The sequence below is a fragment of the Pseudonaja textilis genome, chromosome 6, assembly GCF_049901715.1.
Source record: "Pseudonaja textilis isolate UNSWEBS1 chromosome 6, rPseTex1.2, whole genome shotgun sequence".
NCBI classification, from domain to species: Eukaryota; Metazoa; Chordata; class Lepidosauria; order Squamata; family Elapidae; genus Pseudonaja; species Pseudonaja textilis.
Genome location: NC_141995.1, coordinates 60,464,292 through 60,484,840, shown reverse-complemented (window position 1 = coordinate 60,484,840; position 20,549 = coordinate 60,464,292). Strand labels below are relative to the sequence as shown.

General features: G+C 36.8%; 1 protein-coding gene across 5 annotated transcripts in view; it reads left to right on the top strand.

Moving 5' to 3' along the window:
- The window catches only part of RAPGEF2 (Rap guanine nucleotide exchange factor 2), a 139,165-nt gene that overhangs the window by 91,351 nt on the left and 27,265 nt on the right, over positions 1 to 20,549 (top strand). For all 5 annotated transcript variants that reach the window (XM_087936682.1, XM_087936683.1, XM_087936681.1 and 2 more), the window contains 9 exons: positions 3,992 to 4,123; positions 11,961 to 12,138; positions 13,486 to 13,622; positions 14,998 to 15,156; positions 16,139 to 16,291; positions 18,651 to 18,815; positions 19,660 to 19,767; positions 19,868 to 20,071; positions 20,377 to 20,485. In XM_087936682.1, coding sequence (XP_087792808.1) covers positions 3,992 to 4,123; positions 11,961 to 12,138; positions 13,486 to 13,622; positions 14,998 to 15,156; positions 16,139 to 16,291; positions 18,651 to 18,815; positions 19,660 to 19,767; positions 19,868 to 20,071; positions 20,377 to 20,485 — 1,345 coding nt within the window. The remainder of the gene's footprint in view (positions 1 to 3,991; positions 4,124 to 11,960; positions 12,139 to 13,485; positions 13,623 to 14,997; positions 15,157 to 16,138; positions 16,292 to 18,650; positions 18,816 to 19,659; positions 19,768 to 19,867; positions 20,072 to 20,376; positions 20,486 to 20,549) is intronic.

The following is a 20,549-nucleotide window of genomic DNA, read 5'->3' as shown; positions in this document are numbered from 1 at the left end:
ACAGATAGGTGTCTAGCATGTGCCAGCTTGGCCTATTGACTCCTGCACTGTGGAAAAGAGACAGAAGAGGGGCACTGACAAAGACAGAAGAGGCGGGGTTCAGCACTGTAAAAGGACCCCGCCACAGCAGCCCGTCTGCTATTCAAAGGATCGGCAACAACACACAGACATTTCAACCCACTTTTTTTGGAGCGGGGAAAGTGTGTCTTATGAAGTGAAAAATACGCTAAGTACTTTAGCAATTGTAATGTGTCAAAACACATTGTTGAGCCTTTTTGTGATTGCCTATAATCTTTCCATGTATGTGAGTTCAGTAATCTGTAGCTCAGTGGTGCTGTTAAACGCCTGCTTTTTCATGGTGGTTTGAGTTCCGCCATAAATTGTTCTTGGAGTTTGAAATCTTCTGATGTTATATTTTCATTGTTTTGACTTCTAATGTCAAACTGTACATTAATCCTTCTGCACAAAACTGGTCCCTGTTATACATTTAGTATCCAGAGTAGCAGATAATGGTATATATCACCATGGAGGCACTTTTATCTTCTGCATACCCTTATTGGAACCTGTAATGATGTTTTTAGTGTATGATGGCAAAATAGACTTCCTTAGACAAGTATATTTCTTGTAAGATCTCGTTCCCCTACTAAGGTTGTAGGGTCTGGTTCCCATGTTTTATTGTCCTGTTGTTTATTGTTCCTTATGAGAATTTGATTAAGAATGAGCAGTTTGGACCTGCCATCAAGTGTTTGTGAAAATGCAGTTTCATTGTCCAGTAGGTGGTTGATTAATATAATAGAGTGGTTTGAACTGTAAATAACATGTTAGAGCATTTTTTTTATCTCCAGAATGTACAGATAACGTTTGGAAGTGACTTATACAGATGTGTCCCTAATTCATTGAACTATGAAAAGCAGGAAAAGCTCAGTGCAACCAGCTTTACAAAATTATGTTTCTATAGGTAATCTCTATAAAAGTAGTTTTAGCTTTCTTGTGGAGTTGGTTTCTTGGCCTGGAGTATCTAGGGAAGCTAACATAAGGCATGCTGTTTTAGCAGCAGTGATTATGGCTTAAAATTTTATGGGGAGTCCTTGACTTATGACCACAGTGGAACTGGAACTTCCATCACTACGCAGTGCAGTCATTAAGAGAGTCACATCTGATTTTACAACTTTTTTTTGCCACTGTGCTTAACAAATTGCTACAGTGGTTAAGAAAATCACACCATCATTATGTGAATTCACTGTGCAACCTTTGTAAATAAATGCTGGTTGCCAAGCACCCAAATTTCAATCTATGTAATGTCAGAGTGCACACAGTGTGACTAGGTGAGACAACCCAGGAGCAAATACAGCACACAGGTTTGTATTTGTTTGTATGGATGGATGGATGGATGGATGGATGGATGGATATATTTGCTCCTGGGTTGTCTTGTGCTCCTGGGTGGCCTCGAACAAACAGCAATCAGTAATCAGCATTGCTACCATTGTATCATCATTACATGGGTTAAACATGCATTGTATGACTATAATGCTGTAAATCAGGGGTCGCCAACCTTTTGGACCTCAGCGATCACGAAACTCAAACTTTTAAATCCCGAGGCCCACTAATATGTTTTTTTTTTAAAAGATAATATATTTAATGTAAAAATTTTATTTTTTATATTAAATATAAATGGGAACTGTGGGGCAGAGTGAAGGGAAAGGAAGGGCTTCTCTTATCCTTTGGTTTTGGGGGGGAATCCAAAGTCCTGGTGTTTTGTCTTTGTTAAGAGTAATGTGTAACTAGTATTTTTTCCCTATACTTTCACACTTATGAAAGCTTGTCAGCAAGCACGAAATACCCATTTCCACTCTGTTTTCATTCATTTCAGTTATTACAGGACAAACATTTGAATGCACAGTACCGTCTAACATTTTCCTGATATAGATCACTCTGTAGCTGTCAAGCCATGCAAATTTCCCCTGTGAATTTAAGTCCCCAGCAACGGTGGATCTTCCTTCCACCACCACCACCACCACCACCATTTTGAGACTGGAAAGAAAAGACACAGAGACATGCAAATTCCCCCCGTGAATTTAATTTGCTTTCTCTCTCTCCCTCACACCCCCACATCCCCTCCAAGGCAGCCCCATTCCTAGCCTGCTTTGAGCTCCGTTCTCAGGCTGCCATGCAAGGAAAGCAGCAGAAGCCTTTTTTTCTCTTCCCCAAACTCCGCCAGAAATGAGTCTTTGCAGCCGCTTGGAGCAGGAAGCCTTGCAGGGTCCCAAAGACTCATTTCTGGCAGAGTTTGGGGGATAGAAAGAAAGACTTTTGCTGCTATCCTTGCATGCAGCCAAAAGCAGAAAATGAAAGAAGCGGAAAGAAGCAACTGGGTGGCCAGGCAAGTTCTCCCCTCCCCCCTTTCCCCGCTCCCCTCACTACCTTGTATTGTTCCTAATGCAAGCGATGCAAGCCTTGTGTTCCCGGGGCCATGTGGGTGGCAGAGCCTTGTGTTCCCCCACAGCCTGGATTAATTGCTTTGGGGTGGCATTTCCCTGCCGACCGCCAAATTTTTCTCGCGGCTCACCAATTGGCGACCACTGCTGTAAAATACTGATCTGTACAAAACTGAATAGTAAATAGTATGGAAAGTAAATTATAGGATATACCTGTTAGGTGATTAAATGCAGACCGAAGATGGGAAGTTCATGTAAATCACTACTACTATCAATATCAACTGGATTTCTTTAGGTTCAGCTGGGAATACCCGTGTTCTTGTTTGAAAACGTCCTTCACTGTTTGAAGACTTCAAATTGGAAACAGTTCAGTTGAGCTGAGCTAAGTCTCCTTCTGAATACTCTTGTTCAATATTTGTGGTCCATGCTTGGTTCAGTTCCAAAATAAAAAATGGTTAGAGAAATTGATAGAGGGCAAGAAACACTTTATTGTGTGTTAAGAGATGGTCAGAGTTGCTGGTACTTCTAGAAATTATAAGTAGCTAAGATTTCCTGAAGTTACACCAAAATTTGCACATACTTGGTGCCAATAAATTTTCAGATGTAAACTTTTTGAAAAGATTTAAGATTCAAAATTCATTCTTGGCATTAGAACTTAAAGAAAATATTATATGGTATAACAGTTTTTAACATGCTTCTTTCCAAAATAAGAGTTAGAGAATTTGTACATTGTGTACTCTTTTTTAAAAAACAAATAAAAAATTCACATTTTGTTTTTTAATCCCATACTAATATGTGAGAAACACATGTAAAAGCATTGCCGGGTGTAAAATCTTAGAACAATAAGTCATCAATTTAAAAGACTTTAGTTTAGCAGAATTTAGATGTAACAAACAACAAAATTTTCCTCCTAATATCTCAGGTAGCAGATAAATTCTACTTTATGGATTTTTAAAAGAAATTTGGGTAAATTATCAATTTATATCTTTTGTGTAATGATGTTGCTAAATAATGTAAATTGACTGACTATAAATTTGACTATAATTCATATCTAACACATAGCTTTTCCCTGATAAAACTGAGGGTTATTGTACTTATAATGATTTTCTGTAGTCCTTAGGCATTAGAAAAGATGAATACTTATTCTAGGAACTGAAATATAGTTTTTAGTTCTGTACAAAGTATTTATATTTAAAAATTAACAGGGGTTCCACTCATATAAATCAGTACTACACTCATGGTACTATTATAAATTCTAACACTCTTAATGATTTCAGTAGAAATTGCTGCTAAAGGTCTGTTTTAGATATGCATATTCCTTTCTTTGAAAAATAACAAAGGCTGTTGCTCTTTAAGCATAATGAGCTTTCAAGTTTTTCACTTATGAATATGAAGCATTACATTTAAATATTTCTTCCCAAGATTCTTAAACCATGAATATGCTTAATAATTTGCTTATATCTTAGAAAAAACATGTAGTGTAAATTTTTAAATTTTTAATGAATTTTTTTGCCATTATACAAACTCTAAAGATATTTTTCTCCTTCTGTTTACAGCTACCTGCAGATTTTACAAAACTGCACCTCACTGACAGTCTCCATCCACAGGTGACCCACGTTTCATCTAGTCATTCAGGATGTAGCATCACCAGTGACTCTGGCAGCAGCAGTCTATCTGATATCTATCAGGTATGCTACAATGGTTTTTAAAATCTCATTCTTAGTTAAATTTTAACAATTGAATATCATTGTTGAACTACTTTGCAAATCTAAGCAGAGTTGTGAAACCAACAGTGATTTATGTTGATGACAAACAACTACTGACTATCCAAGTAGTAACAACTGGTACTGACAACTATTGGAAGCTGTAATTCAGCAGCATATCATGGATTAGAAGTATTCTTCTTACAAAAGTGTTTATGAATCCATCCATTAATTTTTAGGTCATATGAATATGCGTTTGAATTTTGAAATTGAAAGTAGAACAATTTGATTCATATCTAGTTACAATTATCAGCAAGCATATTGTGGTTAAATAACACTTTGCAACATGCAGTAGTTATTTTGTCATATATATTTTTATTTACGTTTGGTAGGAGGGCTTGTTTGCTTTGACTAATAATTACAAAAGAAGTCTAAAAAATGAATCATAGAAATATTTTATGATTTTTGTGTGCGTTACTTGTCATACAACGAAGCAAACTCAGATACTTAGCTCATGGTTCTTATTGGGGACCTATTAGATATAAAGGAGTAGCCAGAATGGCAGAAGCCATTTTCCCTGTTCGCCATTGCCACACACTGGGTGGAGGGGGAGGGAATGCATTACTAGGCACAAGGCTTTCCTGTGAGAACCAAGGTCATCTCCCAGGTGATGGAAGAAGGAGGAGAGAAGCGCCTGAGAAACCTGCCAGCCAAGCTAAATAGCCAACATGATAAGTGACACTTGGAGGGAAGGGTTGTTGCTGGGTTTGAACTATGCTGAAACCAAGGGAAAGAGTTAGAGTTGGTTTTACGCTAAGTGGGCCGGTATGTGCCCAATAAAGGAATTATTTGAGGAAAATGACAGCCTCAGAGTTCTGATTTGCTTGGGCTCATTAGTTGGAACCTTGACAATTTCAATATTTATAAATGATACAGTAGAAACTAGTGTCCCAAAGTAGGAGTGCTGAGAATGTGAATATGTAAATGTAGATAGTCCTTGACTTATGACCACAATTGAGCCCAAAATTTTTGTTGCTAAGGTAAGCAAGACAATTGTTAGGTGAGTTATGCTCCATTTTATGAACTTTCTTTTCACAGTTATTAGAGAAATCACTGCAGTTGTTAATTTAGTAACACAGTTGTTAAGCGAATTTGGCATCCCCATTTATTTGCAAAAAGGGATCACATGAACCCAGGACACTGCAAGTGTCATAAATATGAGTCAGTTGCCAAGCATCTGAATTTTAATTACATGACCATGGAGATGCTGCAGTGATCGTAAGTGTGAAAAAGGATTATAAGTAACTTTTTTTCAGTGCTGTTGTAACTTCGAACAATCACTAAATGAACTAAGGACTACCTGTAAAATCTAAGACTAAGTGTGAGAAATACAAAGCAGGGTTTCCATTAAGCTGCTGGAAGAGTAGGAGAAAAAGGTGCCAAGTTGAATTTAAAAGAAGAAGCTGTAATAACGTCATTCAGTCAGAGGTTTGATGTGGTTTTAATCAATAATAGCTATGTTGTGACTTAATTTCAGACTAAGATTAAAACCATATCAAATAGCTGATTGCCCAAAGAAGTTTGAATTAAGAGTAAGAGTGGTGAGCCAGTTTCTATCCATTAATGTTTCTGCAAACCGATGATTGCATAATAAAGTTGGAGATAATTTCTAGAAGTTCCCCAGTTTTGTAGAACCACCGAACATTTATTCTCTTTATCAGCAACAAGGATAAACATCAACTGAAGCTAAGTAGTTCTTTCTATCTCATTGTTATTAGGAAATATTAGGGTATATGCAAATACATCTCTCCCAACCCAGTTAAGAATATCATGTGATTAGATCCTACACATCATGTATTCCAAATTCCAGGTCAATTCAGTTTCCGCAGACAAGATATGGCTTTAGAGTGTGATATTTGGCCATTCTTTAGATAATTTCAATAAAGGAGACCCCATTTCATCTTTAAGCAATCTTTCATGTGAAAAAGGTCTCATGCTTCTAAGAAAGTTCTCATACAAGTCAGCTGATAACTGCTTCTCTACAAATATTCATTGCACTAGCTACTGTAAACTTGACGAACCCCTGCTTGCTCTTATTATTATTATATTTAGTATATACTCAAACCAGCTATAACTTTTCCTGACATTAACACCACTTTGATTACGCTGTAGATTTCTGGATGTGTTTCTTTGGGAACATTGCCCTACTTCTAATATCATCCAGTCTTCCCAAACTCATGAAGGCATCCAGGGGCAGTATTCCTCAGATTGCTGGGTGTGATACCATACTGTGTTTATTACATTGAGCTCTAACTCTCTGCCCGAGCGTCTTGACTCTGTGACAAATTTGGCAGTGGGATTCCCAGGACCTTTGGTTTTGGGAGACCTCAATTTGTCTTCCCTGGGTATTGGGGCAGAGGTATCTCAGGAGTTCATGGCCACCATGATGGCCATGGTCTTGGCTCATGTCATCCAGGCCCAGTGTATAATAGTGGTTGTATACGTGGCCTGGTTTTTCTATTGGAGCACTGGCAGAGTATTCTGAACTTGGGAAACATATGGGTTTCCTCATATTATGCTTATTTCATTGCCTGGTAAGCCTACGATTCTCCACTATGGTGGAGATAGCATTCAGGATTGGGTGATCAGTCTCTGCTTGCTGATTGGATTGGGTCTGTCAAAACTTTGAGGACACTCCCTCTGCCATTAGGGACCTCTCCAGAAATTGACTCAGTCAGCTAGCTGGACGACGACGTGTTAATTTATTTTCCTAAACAACCAAAATTTAATTGAATTTAATTCAACAAACAAAGGAAAAAAACCACCAATCCTGAATACCATTTCAAAGAGGAACTGGTCTACCGGTTTGACAGCTGTCAGACAGCGCGGTCGAGGGGCTTCAGCCGCCGGACGACAGATCGGCTGAGGGCTGATCTACATCGTATTGAGGTACCTTTTGCAGAAGGTGTGTAGAAACACCATCCACACTGCTTCCCCGTGCTTTGGCTTGGCAAGGCTCTCAGCCTCTCAACTCTGGAATAAAAACCTTGGAGTTAAAGATGGCAGAGTCAAACGCTAACTGCGATGTCAGGAGGGCAAGGAGGTGACTCGCTGGCCATCACACTCTCTAAAGCCCAGCAGCCCCAGACCAAACAGATCCCTATTACAGCCCCAAGGACCAGGTTGCAGGGGCTCAAAAGAACTCCAATGCAGCTGAGCAGGACGAGCACCGAAGAGACAAGGCTCTAGATAAGTTGTGGGCTCGGGGAAAAGAAGCAGCCCGAACTTCGGAAGAAATGGCGCCCATTTTTAGTTTCCTGCCTAAATCAGGAGCAGCGGCCGTTATTAAAGGGAGATAGGCAGCTGCCAACTGACAGGAGTGCAGTAACAGAAGCGGCCACAGGGGGAGCTGAAGAGCAGCAGGACTCTATAGAGGCTTCAGAGATTAGAAATTTGTTCTCTGTCTGCCCAGCAACAGAGCAACTGACAGTTTCTGATCAGAGACACAGAAGGGCTTCAGAAGCCACATTCACCCCCGTGTCATCTGGAATTAGGCCAGTCAGGGGGCAGGAGCCTGAGTACCAGGTTAATATGCAGGCTGTGTTAAATGAGGCAGTAAGGCAAGGGGTGTCATCTGTCTTGAGACAGACTAGGAGATCACCCTCAGAGGCTTCCGTCCCTTCATCCAGACGTAGCAGGAGACACAGGTCTCCTCATGAGGATGATTTTTCCCTGCATTCAGAATCGGGCTCATATGTTCCTGCTGAAAGCTCCCACTCTTGTCACATCTGAAAGTGGGCAACTGATGGACACAAACTACTCTGATGATGAAGGCCTCAACGATGCTGACCAAGTCTCTATACCAGGTCTGTTCCAACCAGCCACCTTCAGGTCGCTCCTTTTCAAGGCCAAAAAAGCCACAGGGCGAGGCTTGGTTCCTGAACCACGGGAGCCTACTGACCCTTCTGAGGACTTCAATGACCCACTATTTTCAGAAAAAACAGTAACAGCAGATGTCATTCCTGTTTACCACATTCCTAAAAGATGTTCACCACTGTCATCCAAAGGCAGTGGTCATCCCTTGGGTGGGGCCCAAGCCCTTCCTCCCTGGACAAGAAGATGTTCAACGTGGGAGGAGATCTAGACAAAGCCCTGCAAGTGCCCAATGTCGATGCCCCAGTTGCGGCCCTGCAAGCCACCACTGACATCCCCGGGGAGCCTGAGGACTTGCTGATGGTGAAGGACAAGAGGGCAGCCTTGTCTGTCAGGAAAAACCTTTGTGTTTTTCACACCAACCGAGTGGTGTTACGACTAGACCCTTCATTCGTGCCAAAGGTGAACTCATGGTTCCACAGAGCCCAGGAACTAATCTTATCTGACTTTTGTCTGCATCCTGTGCACGCGTTAGAAAGAAGATGCCATACTCTAGATGTTCAGAGGGCTTTGAGGATTTACATTAAGAGAACATTGTCCTTCAGGAGGTCTGAATCCCTCTTTATTTCCTTTCAACCTTCTACCATGGGCTGCAAGGTGACTCTAACGACTGTGGGGAGATGGATAAGACTATGCATATCCAAAGCCTACCAATCCCAAGGATTTGCAGTTCTTCCAAGGATAACAGCGCACTCAGTGAGAAGTGCAGCCACATCGATGGTGTGGGCCACCCAGGCCTCTTTGGGGGAGGTTTGCAGGGTAGCTACCTGGGCCTCACCTTCTCCGTTCATCAGACACTATAAGCTGGACTCTTTTGCTTCTGCTGAGACAGCTTTTGGATGGAGAGATCTGCAAAAGGTCCATCCTGTATGAGGGATTTGGACCGCACTAGGCCACCCATAGGACAGCCTGCTTTGGTATGTCCCGATCCTGAATGCTATCTCCACCACAGTGGAGAAGGGTCGTTGTTTTTCACCTGATACGACCTTTCTCTTTGGGTGGAGATAGCATTCAGTCCCACCCATTTGTGGTGCGTTCTGAATGAAATGGTGTATGATATGTTTATAGGAGAACACGTCAGTCTGTCACTATTCTAACAGCAGAGGAAGTGTCCTCAGAGTTTTGACAGTCCAATCAGACCCAGGCAGACCCAGTCCAATCAGCAAGCAGAGACTGATCACCTAATCCTGAATGCTATCTCCACCCAAAGAGAAAGGTTGTATCAAGTGAGAACCAACGACCCTTCTGTGGTGGTACCCCACTCCACAGGGAGACTGATACTAACAGATTGGACTACCCCCAATGACTGATGGAATCAAGAGGGAGCTTGGTGTTGTTCCAGAAAGTCTGCACATGGTCTGCATCTTTGTACTGGATTGTGCCTGAGCTTTAGTGGCTGTGTTGTTAGCCAATATGCTTCTAGTTGCAATTAATAGTGCTGGTTCTCACCTTAAAACGCTTCATGGCTTGGGGCCATCTTCTGGCAGTTATTTCTACCCATTCAATCTGGTCTGGCCAGATGGGCATGTTCTGTGTCCCATCAGCCAAAGTATGTTGGTTGGTGGGACCAGGAGGTATGTTTTTTCTGCTATAGCACCTTCCCTCTGCCCAGGTATTTCTGGCTTTGGAGGTGTTTCCATTATTCAATTTTGCTTTTAGCATTTTCTCAACCTTTGGGTGTATTCTTTATTAATCACATTTTAATGTTCATACTTGATGTTATCCGACTGTAAAATGCCCAGATACTTGTAGACTTCATCCTAATGGCTTCTGGTGGTTTGGCCTTTTGGCATTTCAATTTCATTGCTGTTTGTGATCTTACCCTGATTTATTGCTACTGCAGTATTTGTCAATGACCTGATTTCAGTTTCTGATTTTCCATAAATTCTAGATCATCCACATAAAGTGAATGTGAGATTTTATTAGAATTATTTTTGCTGCTTGGTAGCCAATATTTGTTTTCTCCATGACTGAAATGACCGAAAGTTGGATCATTACAGTGACAAATAATAAGGGTGATCTTGTCTCTCTTAATGTTGACATGCATTGTTTTCATTTCCAGCATCTAATTAATTAATTAAATATTAAGTAATATTAATTTCTAATAATTTCTATTTTCAGAATTTTATTTCTTATACTTTGAAGGTGAGAATCACCTTTAGTTTGATTGAAATAGCTGATTTTGCTTAAATTGGATGATTCATGCAATGATTCACAGTGTTCAATTATCTGCTGTGGTTCTTTGCTTTATGATTTCCAAAGTTTCTCCAGTTTTTCTGGTACATTTCTGTTATTTCATGTTCTTTAAATTACTTACATCTGATTTTAATTTTTTTTTATCTCATCCTCCAGTCTGATCTACTTTAGGTTTGAATAAGATTTTGGTTTTGGTTTTCTAATATGGATACCCAGTTCTTCTGTTAAACATCATTGCAGTACTGTAGGCAAACCAATTGGTCTGTTTGATAGACGTTATTTTAATCATTGCAGCCATCTTTTTGATATCCTTTACTATAGAAGCAATAACTTTTTTATTTATTTCCATCATAGTTTTTTATTTACCATGGGCATAACTCTTAACCTCCTCCTAGCTCTCTGTCTGTTTATGTTTTGGTTGACTCAATGTGATGAATATACCTAATACATCTTCCTCCTATTTTCCCCACAATAACAACCCAGTGAGGTGTGTTGAGCTGAGAGTGACTGATCCAAGTCACCTAGCTGGCTTTCATGGTTGTTACTTTGGGGGAATGTAGGAGGAATGTATGTGCTCATAACAGGTGTCTTCAAACTTGATAGCTTTAAGACTTGTGGACTTCAACTCCCAGAATTCCTCCTCCAGTCATATTAGCTCATAACCCTTGGCTCATAACATAATTCTAATGAAGAAATAAATAACTATCAACAAGAATAAAAAGCCCCTTTGATATAAAGGTTAGGCTTTTTTACAATTTTAGTTTTCTAAAATTTATTTTAAATATGATTATTAACCAGCAGTAGTGGGATTGGTACTTTAGCAAAAATAACATGGCCTTGTTTCATAGTTCATTATTTTTACTAGGCTAAACTAAAAGACTGTTCTTCAAAACACTTTAAAATACAGATACCGCAACTCCTACTAGATTAATTTCTGTACTTTCTGTTACATATTATATAAGAACTACTCTCAAAAAACAGGAGATCAATTTCTTTTATTTGAGCGAGTGAGTGAGCTAACTAGCTAGATATAATTTTTAAACATTTTTGTTTTATATTTTTAATTAATCAAATTGCAAAAAATGAACACTCATTTTTCTTATTTCTGTATAATATGTAGTAGTTTCTGCTGTTTTAAAAAATAGGAAGGTGGCCTGAGAAGTTATAAATGGAAAAATCAAAGTCAGTTGGATATTGGTTATGGGTTGAAAAAATGGTTGAGAAATTCCCAAAAAAGAACATTGGGCAGAATGAATAGAAAAAACAGCTGTCAGGCCAAAAAGCTGAGAATGAGAAATTGGTGTCTGTACAGGTATGATAGGTAGTGGCAGGATATGATGTCTGGGATTCTAGTTGAGATAGGAGATGCATGTGCTGCCACTTATCTAGAATACTCATATATCCTGTTGTAGTTCAACAATAACAACAACAATAACAAATTATCAACATAAATATATCTCAAAAGATAAAAAGTGATTTATTAAAATATAATCTTTTCAAATATGACTGTTGCTTCTGAAGTTTGGCTGAAGTAACTTTGGTCCTTTACAACATGTTGGGATTTTTACTTAAGAATTTATTTTTGGCAAACATATTTCTGAATAAAAGGCAATACATCAAATCCATTAATAGAAATAATAGCATAATAGAAAGCCTACAATCCTTTATTCTGAATTTTATATTATCATTTTAGGCCACAGAAAGTGAAGCTGGTGACATGGACCTGAGTGGATTACCAGAAACAGCAGTAGATTCTGAAGATGATGACGATGAAGAAGATATTGAGAGGGCTTCTGATCCTTTGATGAGCAGAGATATTGTTAGAGACTGTCTAGAAAAAGATCCAATAGACAGGACAGATGATGATATTGGTAAGCTACCAACAAAAAAGGAAAGGACGATTTAAAAACTTAAGAACTTTTGATGAGATATTTTCAATTTCAGAATTTAACAGAATGAAATTATTTCCATGAATCAAAATAGAATTAACAAAACCAAGTTCTAAATGTCTGAGATGAACATGCTGTGTATATGGATGCAGTGATGAAACCTGTTGGACTTCCCACCCCATTCTTTCCAATTCTATCATTTAGTCTTTACTGAAAGTATTACTGACATTTAACTTAACAGAATGGTGTGAAATTCATCATTTAATAAGAGTACACCAATATAATAAAAAACAATCGATTTTTTTTAAAAAAAAATTAAAAATGTATATTTTCACCACAATTTCTTTGCAAATGAGAATACACAGCCTAATAATTGAATAACACAAATAACAATAATAATAGTCAGCTAAGGCTAATCAGCACGTATCTCATTTAAGGACTTTTCAGTTCATATAGACTCTTCCAATGTTCTGGTCCAATTATTGAGAGGAGAATCAGGATTTAAGACTTTACAGCATGACATAAGGGTCAGGACAGTCTGAATCTCAGCTATAAAGTAGGATACTCAGAAATTTAAACCTACATGTGATATATACAATATTTTTTAAATTATAACAAGAGATGGACAGCTTATACAAGATTTAACATTCCATATTAAGGAAACTGTTCATGTAAATGGTGATGATGAAGCAAACAAAACATTAAAAAAAATTGTGCGGGGGAACAGCTAACCGAAAAAGTTGAAACATGAAAATACTACTAACCTTGACCAGGGGTCTCCAATCTAGGCAAAGCTGGCTGGAGAATTCTGGGAATTGAAGTCCTCCAGGCTTAAAGTTGCCAAGGTTGGAGACAGTTTCTCTGGTGACATACAATATACCAACAGTACATCATTTTATAAAAATTCTCTTTAAGATTATAGCATAGTGTAAATTTAAATTTTTAAAATCACATATTTTTCCATTGTCGCACCTGCACAGTATATTGACTCACCTGTATATTGTCCTACCAAAATTGTAAGCATACTTTAGCATACATTATTTCACCTGTTTTTCTTTTCAAATGTCAATAAAAAATGTACATTTTAACAATTACATGTTTATCATTTGTACATAATTCTTTTTCATATTCAGTCTTACAATGTTCAAAACCATAAATCCTTTTATCTACTTTAAATATTTCTAATAATTGTAAGTAAAAAAACTTGAGAACTATGTCAACTTGCCAACAGTTCTCCTGATTTTATTTTACTTTCCTATTGACAAAATTCTAGTATTTGTTTGAGAAGTTGCATGTACACATATAACTCTGCTATATTTTCTTCCCTAGAACAACTCCTGGAATTCATGCATCAGTTACCTGCTTTTGCTAACATGACTATGTCAGTGAGAAGAGAACTCTGTGCTGTGATGGTATTTGCCGTTGTAGAAAGGGCAGGAACCATTGTTCTAAATGATGGAGAAGAAGTAAGTAGTATTTGTAGCTTCTTATCAAGGAAACATTAAATTTATTTCATTTTATTTCGTATAATAAAGACATTCATAAAATCATAGATAAATTGCTGAATGTAAAATACAGGCATTTGGTTACAGTATTGACTTTAAAATGACCGATACACAGTTTTGTATGTATTATGAAACTGAATTTCTCTATTCAAATATATATACATTTCCGAATATATATAAACGGACAAGCAATTTGAAAGAGTATGTGATTAAAATAATAGGATTCTCTATCCAATTCTTGATTTGTGTAGATTATAGCAGAAGCAAATCCAGCTGTAGGTAAGCAGTGTGTTTGTAAAGCACAAGTGCATCACTTAGGGACAGCAATTCCTACAGTTCTGGATCTCATTGTTAAAAGAATGCCACGATCATTAGGTTTCTGCTGGCTTCCCACAGCCAAAATCAGTGGGGAAGCCAGCTGGAAGTAGCATGTCCCAGGCTGGCTGGCAGGAAGGCAGGCTGGGGCAAGGAGCAAGGGGGTGCATGGGGAAACAGACAGGTGGGGAGTATGACAGTGCAGGGGAAAGTGTGAGGGGATGCACGAGAGATGTGGAATGGGTTGGGGTGGATGCAAGGGCGTGTGCAAGTGATACAACATGGGTCAGGGAGAGGGTGTACAAATGTGAAGGGGTGCATGGGTGAGAAGCATGGGTCAGGAAGGATGGGTGAAGGTATGATCAGGGTGCAGCACAGGTCAGGGAAGTGCATGAGGATGCAAAAGAGTACATGAGAGGCGAGTCATGGGTCGGGCAAGTGCTACAGGGGTGTGAGTGGCCGGTATGTTGCAAGTGCAGAGGGGCTAAGGTAGGGTACAGAGATGTGGGGGAGACTGAACCCAGTGACTTGGAACATTCCTTGCCAGCTTCCCCATTGATTTCTGGGGAAACCAGCAGAGAAAATTGCAAAAGGCAGTCATGTCATCATAGAGTGCTACAGCCATTTATAAATGTGCATCAGTGGCCCAGCATCCAGGTTGAGATCATGGGGTGCTGGGATCGCCAGAACTCTGAGGAGTGGTTATAATTATAATTCATTGCTGCTGTAACTTCCGTAACAGCTGCTAAATAATGTCCATATATTGGGGACTACCTATTACTTTACTTACCTAGGAAATAGCTCAGAAATGAGACCAGAATATCAAGTTTGATATCTTTATTTTTTGTTGACTGAATGTGTAAATGGTTATGTATTCATTCGGACTTAAAGCACACCCATCTTCACCTAAAAAATTGTATGGTCGCATCTTTGTTTCTTCCCTATTTACAAGCATTTATTAGAAGAAAACCGAAAATATAGGTTTATCTTTCTTATCTGAAATAATGTACTTTGTTTTTAGCTTGATTCCTGGTCTGTTATTTTGAATGGTTCTGTAGAAGTAACATATCCAGATGGAAGAACAGAAATATTATGCATGGGAAACAGTTTCGGTGTTTCTCCTACTATGGACAAAGAATATATGAAAGGAATCATGAGAACCAAAGTGGATGACTGCCAGGTACAATTTGAAATCTGAGTGAACCATTAGAAGAGTTTACAAATTTCCTATGACTGGACATTATTAAAATTCTGTGCCTTTTGTGTTTCACCCCACAGCAATCAAATTTTGTCCTTTGTTTTCAATTATCAGTTTCAGCCTATGTCTCTTGAATAATCTTCTGTATATGCAGATTGCAGACTGCCTAGTTGTCTGAACCTTACTTCCTCCACGTATCAGTATGTTCTTTGTGAATATATAAAACTGTATAGTTTTATATAAATATATAAAAAAGAATATATAATTTTTTTTTCCAGAATTGCACTGCATTCTCTTTAACATTTCCCTAACTAAGCACTTCCTTCTGCATGACTAATTCCCCACCTAGCACAGGTGAAAAGTCCACATATCTGGAAGATGCCATATTTGCACTGAAATTGGTTTATTTGAGAAAAGGAGAGGAAAGGTGATATACAATTGTTGTGGTAGTTGTTTATTCAAATTGAATTAATTATTAATGCACTTTCATAAACAAGAAGCCTAGTCCAGTTTCCTACTTGAGGTAACAGTATCATTTTTTGGTATAGCTGTGCATCCATCTTATAAAAAAGATGACCTAATAATAATAATAAAAATAATAATAATACATAAATTATTTCTAGTACCATAGTAATTTGCTATTCTAAAATCAAATAGAAGTTCTAGAAATATTTTGGTTTGACTACAGGGTATTAAAAATAACGTAAATACATAGAAAAACATTAATTCTACTAAGATTATAAGTGTAGTTATTGTGGAATAAGCACACAGAAGTCATAAGCCTTAATTCTGAATAAAGATACAAATATTTGTGATGAATGTTATTTTTATTTTTCTACAATGTCTGAATTCTTACTTAATACTTTATATTAGGGAATTAAGTATAACACTGTGGCTTTACAGTTTTAAATATTTTTGATATGTGGGTAAAATTCAAAATAATTAATATAACCTCTGTTTCCAGTTTGTATGTATAGCCCAACAAGATTACTGTCGCATACTGAACCAAGTAGAAAAGAACATGCAAAAGGTAGAAGAGGAAGGAGAGATTGTTATGGTAAAAGAGCATAGGGAATTGGATCGCACTGGAACAAGAAAAGGTCACATTGTTATTAAGGTATATATATATATATTTTACATCACCATGTGTGTAGTTGAAAAAATGAATGCTGCTTAAGGGAGTATTTGTATATTAATGTTATAATACACAAATAATGCTTTATTTTCAATGGTTTAAGTATTTGTAAATTTTAAGTTAAAATTAAAAATTTTTTAATTCTACTTGATAGATTAATGTTCAGATCTGTAGTTTTAATTGCATCATACAATTTGTTTAATATTATTTCAAATAGTTTTGTTTTTCTACCAACAACTAAGCAACATCTGCATAAAGTCCTTCAACCAACTCATCACTTCAACATAACCATGAGGATTTTTTTACATATTTCTCTATAAAAGGGGTTATCACACATGCTTGCCTTACTCATAGTCACAATTGAACCATTCTGTTTTACTCTCGTACATATTTTAGTTCTATTAAATGCCACTCTTGGTGCATAACCTATAATCCCACATTCATCCAAAAATTTCATAATTCAATATTGATTTATCATATGCTTTCTCTAAATCAGTAAATGCACAATTATTCTTATATCAACCATTTTTTATTCTTATATCAACTCTATTAGAATTCTAACATTTTCCCATACATGCTTGACAAATGAATCCTCTAATAGTTTTTGCATTCACTCTTCCTACTTTTTCTTTGGCAGAGAAACAGTAACACGATTTTTCCAATTATCAAGTGCAGATCCGCTCTTCACACACACAGTAAACAAATTGCATAGCCAAACCACATCCGTATTTTAATGTATCTCTAGTTCCACTGTCTAAATTTGAATGTTTCACAGTATTTATTTTCAGTGTTTTGCAGTATTTATGACTTCCTTTTCATCTTGTTCTCTTGGACCCTAATATTTTACTTTTTAGTGTACCATTATCATTTTATACTAGAATTATTTTTATATTTAATATGACGTTTAATTTTACTATTTAATTATGTGTATATATTTAAATATATAATTAAATATATTTAATTAAAATTATTTAATTTTTTTTATATTTAATTCATTCTGCAGGAGATTCCTTGCTTACCCCCTCCATCCCCATCTAGAACAATTTTCTAATTCTATCAAAGATTGCTCTGCATTTTCTGTCTTTTTTAGTGATCGCTGTTCTTTTCCCATTCACTGCATGCTTTTTAACTGTTCCTTTCTACATCTTATATTTTTCTTATAATCAGTTGTTACATAATCATTGTTTTATATGTATTTTTATGCATAAATGCTTTCACTTCATCATTCAGGCAAGCACCGTTTTTTATACTTCACTCTGTTAAAAGACCTTAGATTCTGCTTTCTTTCTATAAATGCACAACTTACCTGTTTGTATTTCATTTCATTCTTGATCTTCTTTATCATTGACCTCTCTTACATTCCATGGTGCAATCATCCATATGCCACAATCAACAATTTAATTCAGAATGAATTGAATATAAAAGTGATTAAATAATTTGGTTAAATATATTTAATTATATGTTTAAGTATATAAACATAATTAAATATGTTGTATTACGGGCCGTGGTGACGTAGTGGTTACAATGCAGTACTGCAGGCTACTTCTGCTAACTGCTGGCTACTTCTGCTGGCTGCTGGCAGTTCAGCAGTTCAGCAGTTGAATTCCCACCAGTTCAAGGTTGACTCAGCCTTTCATCCTTCCAAGGTCAGTAAAATGAGGACCCAGATTGTTGGGGGCAATAGGCTGACTCTGTAAACTGCTTAGGGAAAGGTTGTAAAGCACTGTGAAGCGTATATAAGTCTAAATGCTATGGCTATTGCTATTAAGTTCTATAGTTCATCTTCTTTTTGGTCTGAAGCTTTTATGTAATGCTTTAATAAGTTATAGAAGATGTAGACTAGGGGACTATCATCATTTGTATTCATGCTACAGTATATGCAACTTTTTTGCTACATGCAAAGATAGTAGTGGGCACTTTGTTTTTTTTTACCACAAGAATTTTCATGATATTTTAGCCAAGCTAGAATCTGTATTCTCAAAAACACCTTGCAAATTATTATGCAGCTGCCCAAATGCCATAAAACACACACACACACACACACACACACACACACACACACACACACACACAGAGACTCTTGTGGTAAGACTGAACTTTGTTAAAACCGCTTCTACTAACTTTGCATGTAGCAGAGAAAGTTGCATATAACATGAATGCAAATGTTAATCTTTAATACGTGTGTGTATATGTATATATTGTATGTGTGTGTGTGATATGTCATTGTCTGATTTAAAATATAGTCTAATAAAGATTCCATTCGGTTTTAAATTTGATAAAACAAATAAGATGCAAAGAAAAACACATTCATTTGTTGATGTTTGAATATTTACTTTTACAGGGAACACCGGAAAGATTAACAATGCATTTAGTCGAAGAACATTCAGTAGTGGATCCAACTTACATAGAAGACTTCCTATTGACATATAGAACTTTCCTTTCAAGCCCAATGGAAGTGGGAAAAAAGTTATTGGAGTGGTTTAATGATCCTAGCCTCAGGGATAAGGTTGCATAAACAATTTGCTTCTATATCCTTATTTTAACTGTAATGTATTTGGATAGTTTATATGAGACTGGAGGGTGGGGAGTGACAATATTTTTTTCAGGTCACTGGAACAAAATAGCATTTAACATATTTATTTCATTATATCTAACACAATGCAATTTTCACATAGTAAAACTATCGATTTTTTCCATTACAAATAAAAAGTAATGTAAACTGTTTTTCTAGGTTTTTTAGTAGTATTTTCATGTTTCAACTTTTTCGGTTAGCTGTTCCCCCCCCCCCCGCACAATTTTTTTTAATGTTTTGTTTGCTTCATCATCACCATTTACATGAACAGTTTCCTTAATATGGAATGTTAAATCTTGTATAAGCTGTCCATCTCTTGTTATAATTTAAAAAATATTGTATATATCACATGTAGGTTTAAATTTCTGAGTATCCTACTTTATAGCTGAGATTCAGACTGTCCTGACCCTTATGTCATGCTGTAAAGTCTTAAATCCTGATTCTCCTCTCAATAATTGGACCAGAACATTGGAAGAGTCTATATGAACTGAAAAGTCCTTAAATGAGATACGTGCTGATTAGCCTTAGCTGACTATTATTATTGTTATTTGTGTTATTCAATTATTAGGCTGTGTATTCTCATTTGCAAAGAAATTGTGGTGAAAATATACATTTTTAATTTTTTTTTAAAAAAAATCGATTGTTTTTTATTATATTGGTGTACTCTTATTAAATGATGAATTTCACACCATTCTGTTAAGTTAAATGTCAGTAATATTAATTCACTGAGTGTAATATTTTTATATGAAAATGTAACGCCATTTTATATTTCCTTCAGGTTACACGGGTAGTTTTATTGTGGGTGAACAATCACTTCAATGATTTTGAGGGAGACCCTGCAATGACTCGTTTTCTGGAGGAATTTGAGAACAATTTGGAAAGAGAGGTATAAATAGAGCCCTAGACAAGGAAAGAAAAACGTTTTGGTGCTCTGTTGAGAATAATATTGAAATTAATGGATCTAAATTAAATATTTTTGCTTACAGAAAATGGGTGGACATCTGAGGCTGTTAAATATTGCATGTGCTGCTAAAGCGAAACGAAGGATGATAACATTAACCAAGCCATCTCGGGAAGCTCCTTTGCCTTTCTTATTACTAGGAGGCTCTGAAAAGGGATTTGGAATCTTCGTTGACAGCGTCGATTTGGGTAGCAAAGCTACTGAAGCAGGGTTGAAACGTGGAGATCAGGTATGCAAATTAATGTTTGAAATGTCAATAGGCACTTTCAGAAAAAGAAAAGGTTTAACTGTTCCCTTTTTATATGAAAACTAAAGAGAGAAAAGGAAAGCACAGGAGATTTGCAGAAAGGTTATCATTTCTGGAACACTGGAAAGTTTTGTGAATGAGGCAGTGAAATACAGAGAGAAGTGTATTCCAAAAACATCAGTTGAATGTGAATTCATTGGAAACAAACAGTGTTGTTTTTATGATATATTTTAAACTTCTGATTTTTCTAATTTCCAAGGTTGAGATTCTCTTGTTTCTCTATCTAGATATTGGAGGTGAATGGCCAGAACTTTGAAAATATTCAGCTAGCAAAAGCCATGGAAATTCTTCAAAATAATACCCATTTATCTATCACTGTGAAAACAAACTTATTTGGTAAGTATTATAGATTAATAGAGTTGGAAGGGATCTTGTAGGTTATCTAGTCCCATCCAAGCAG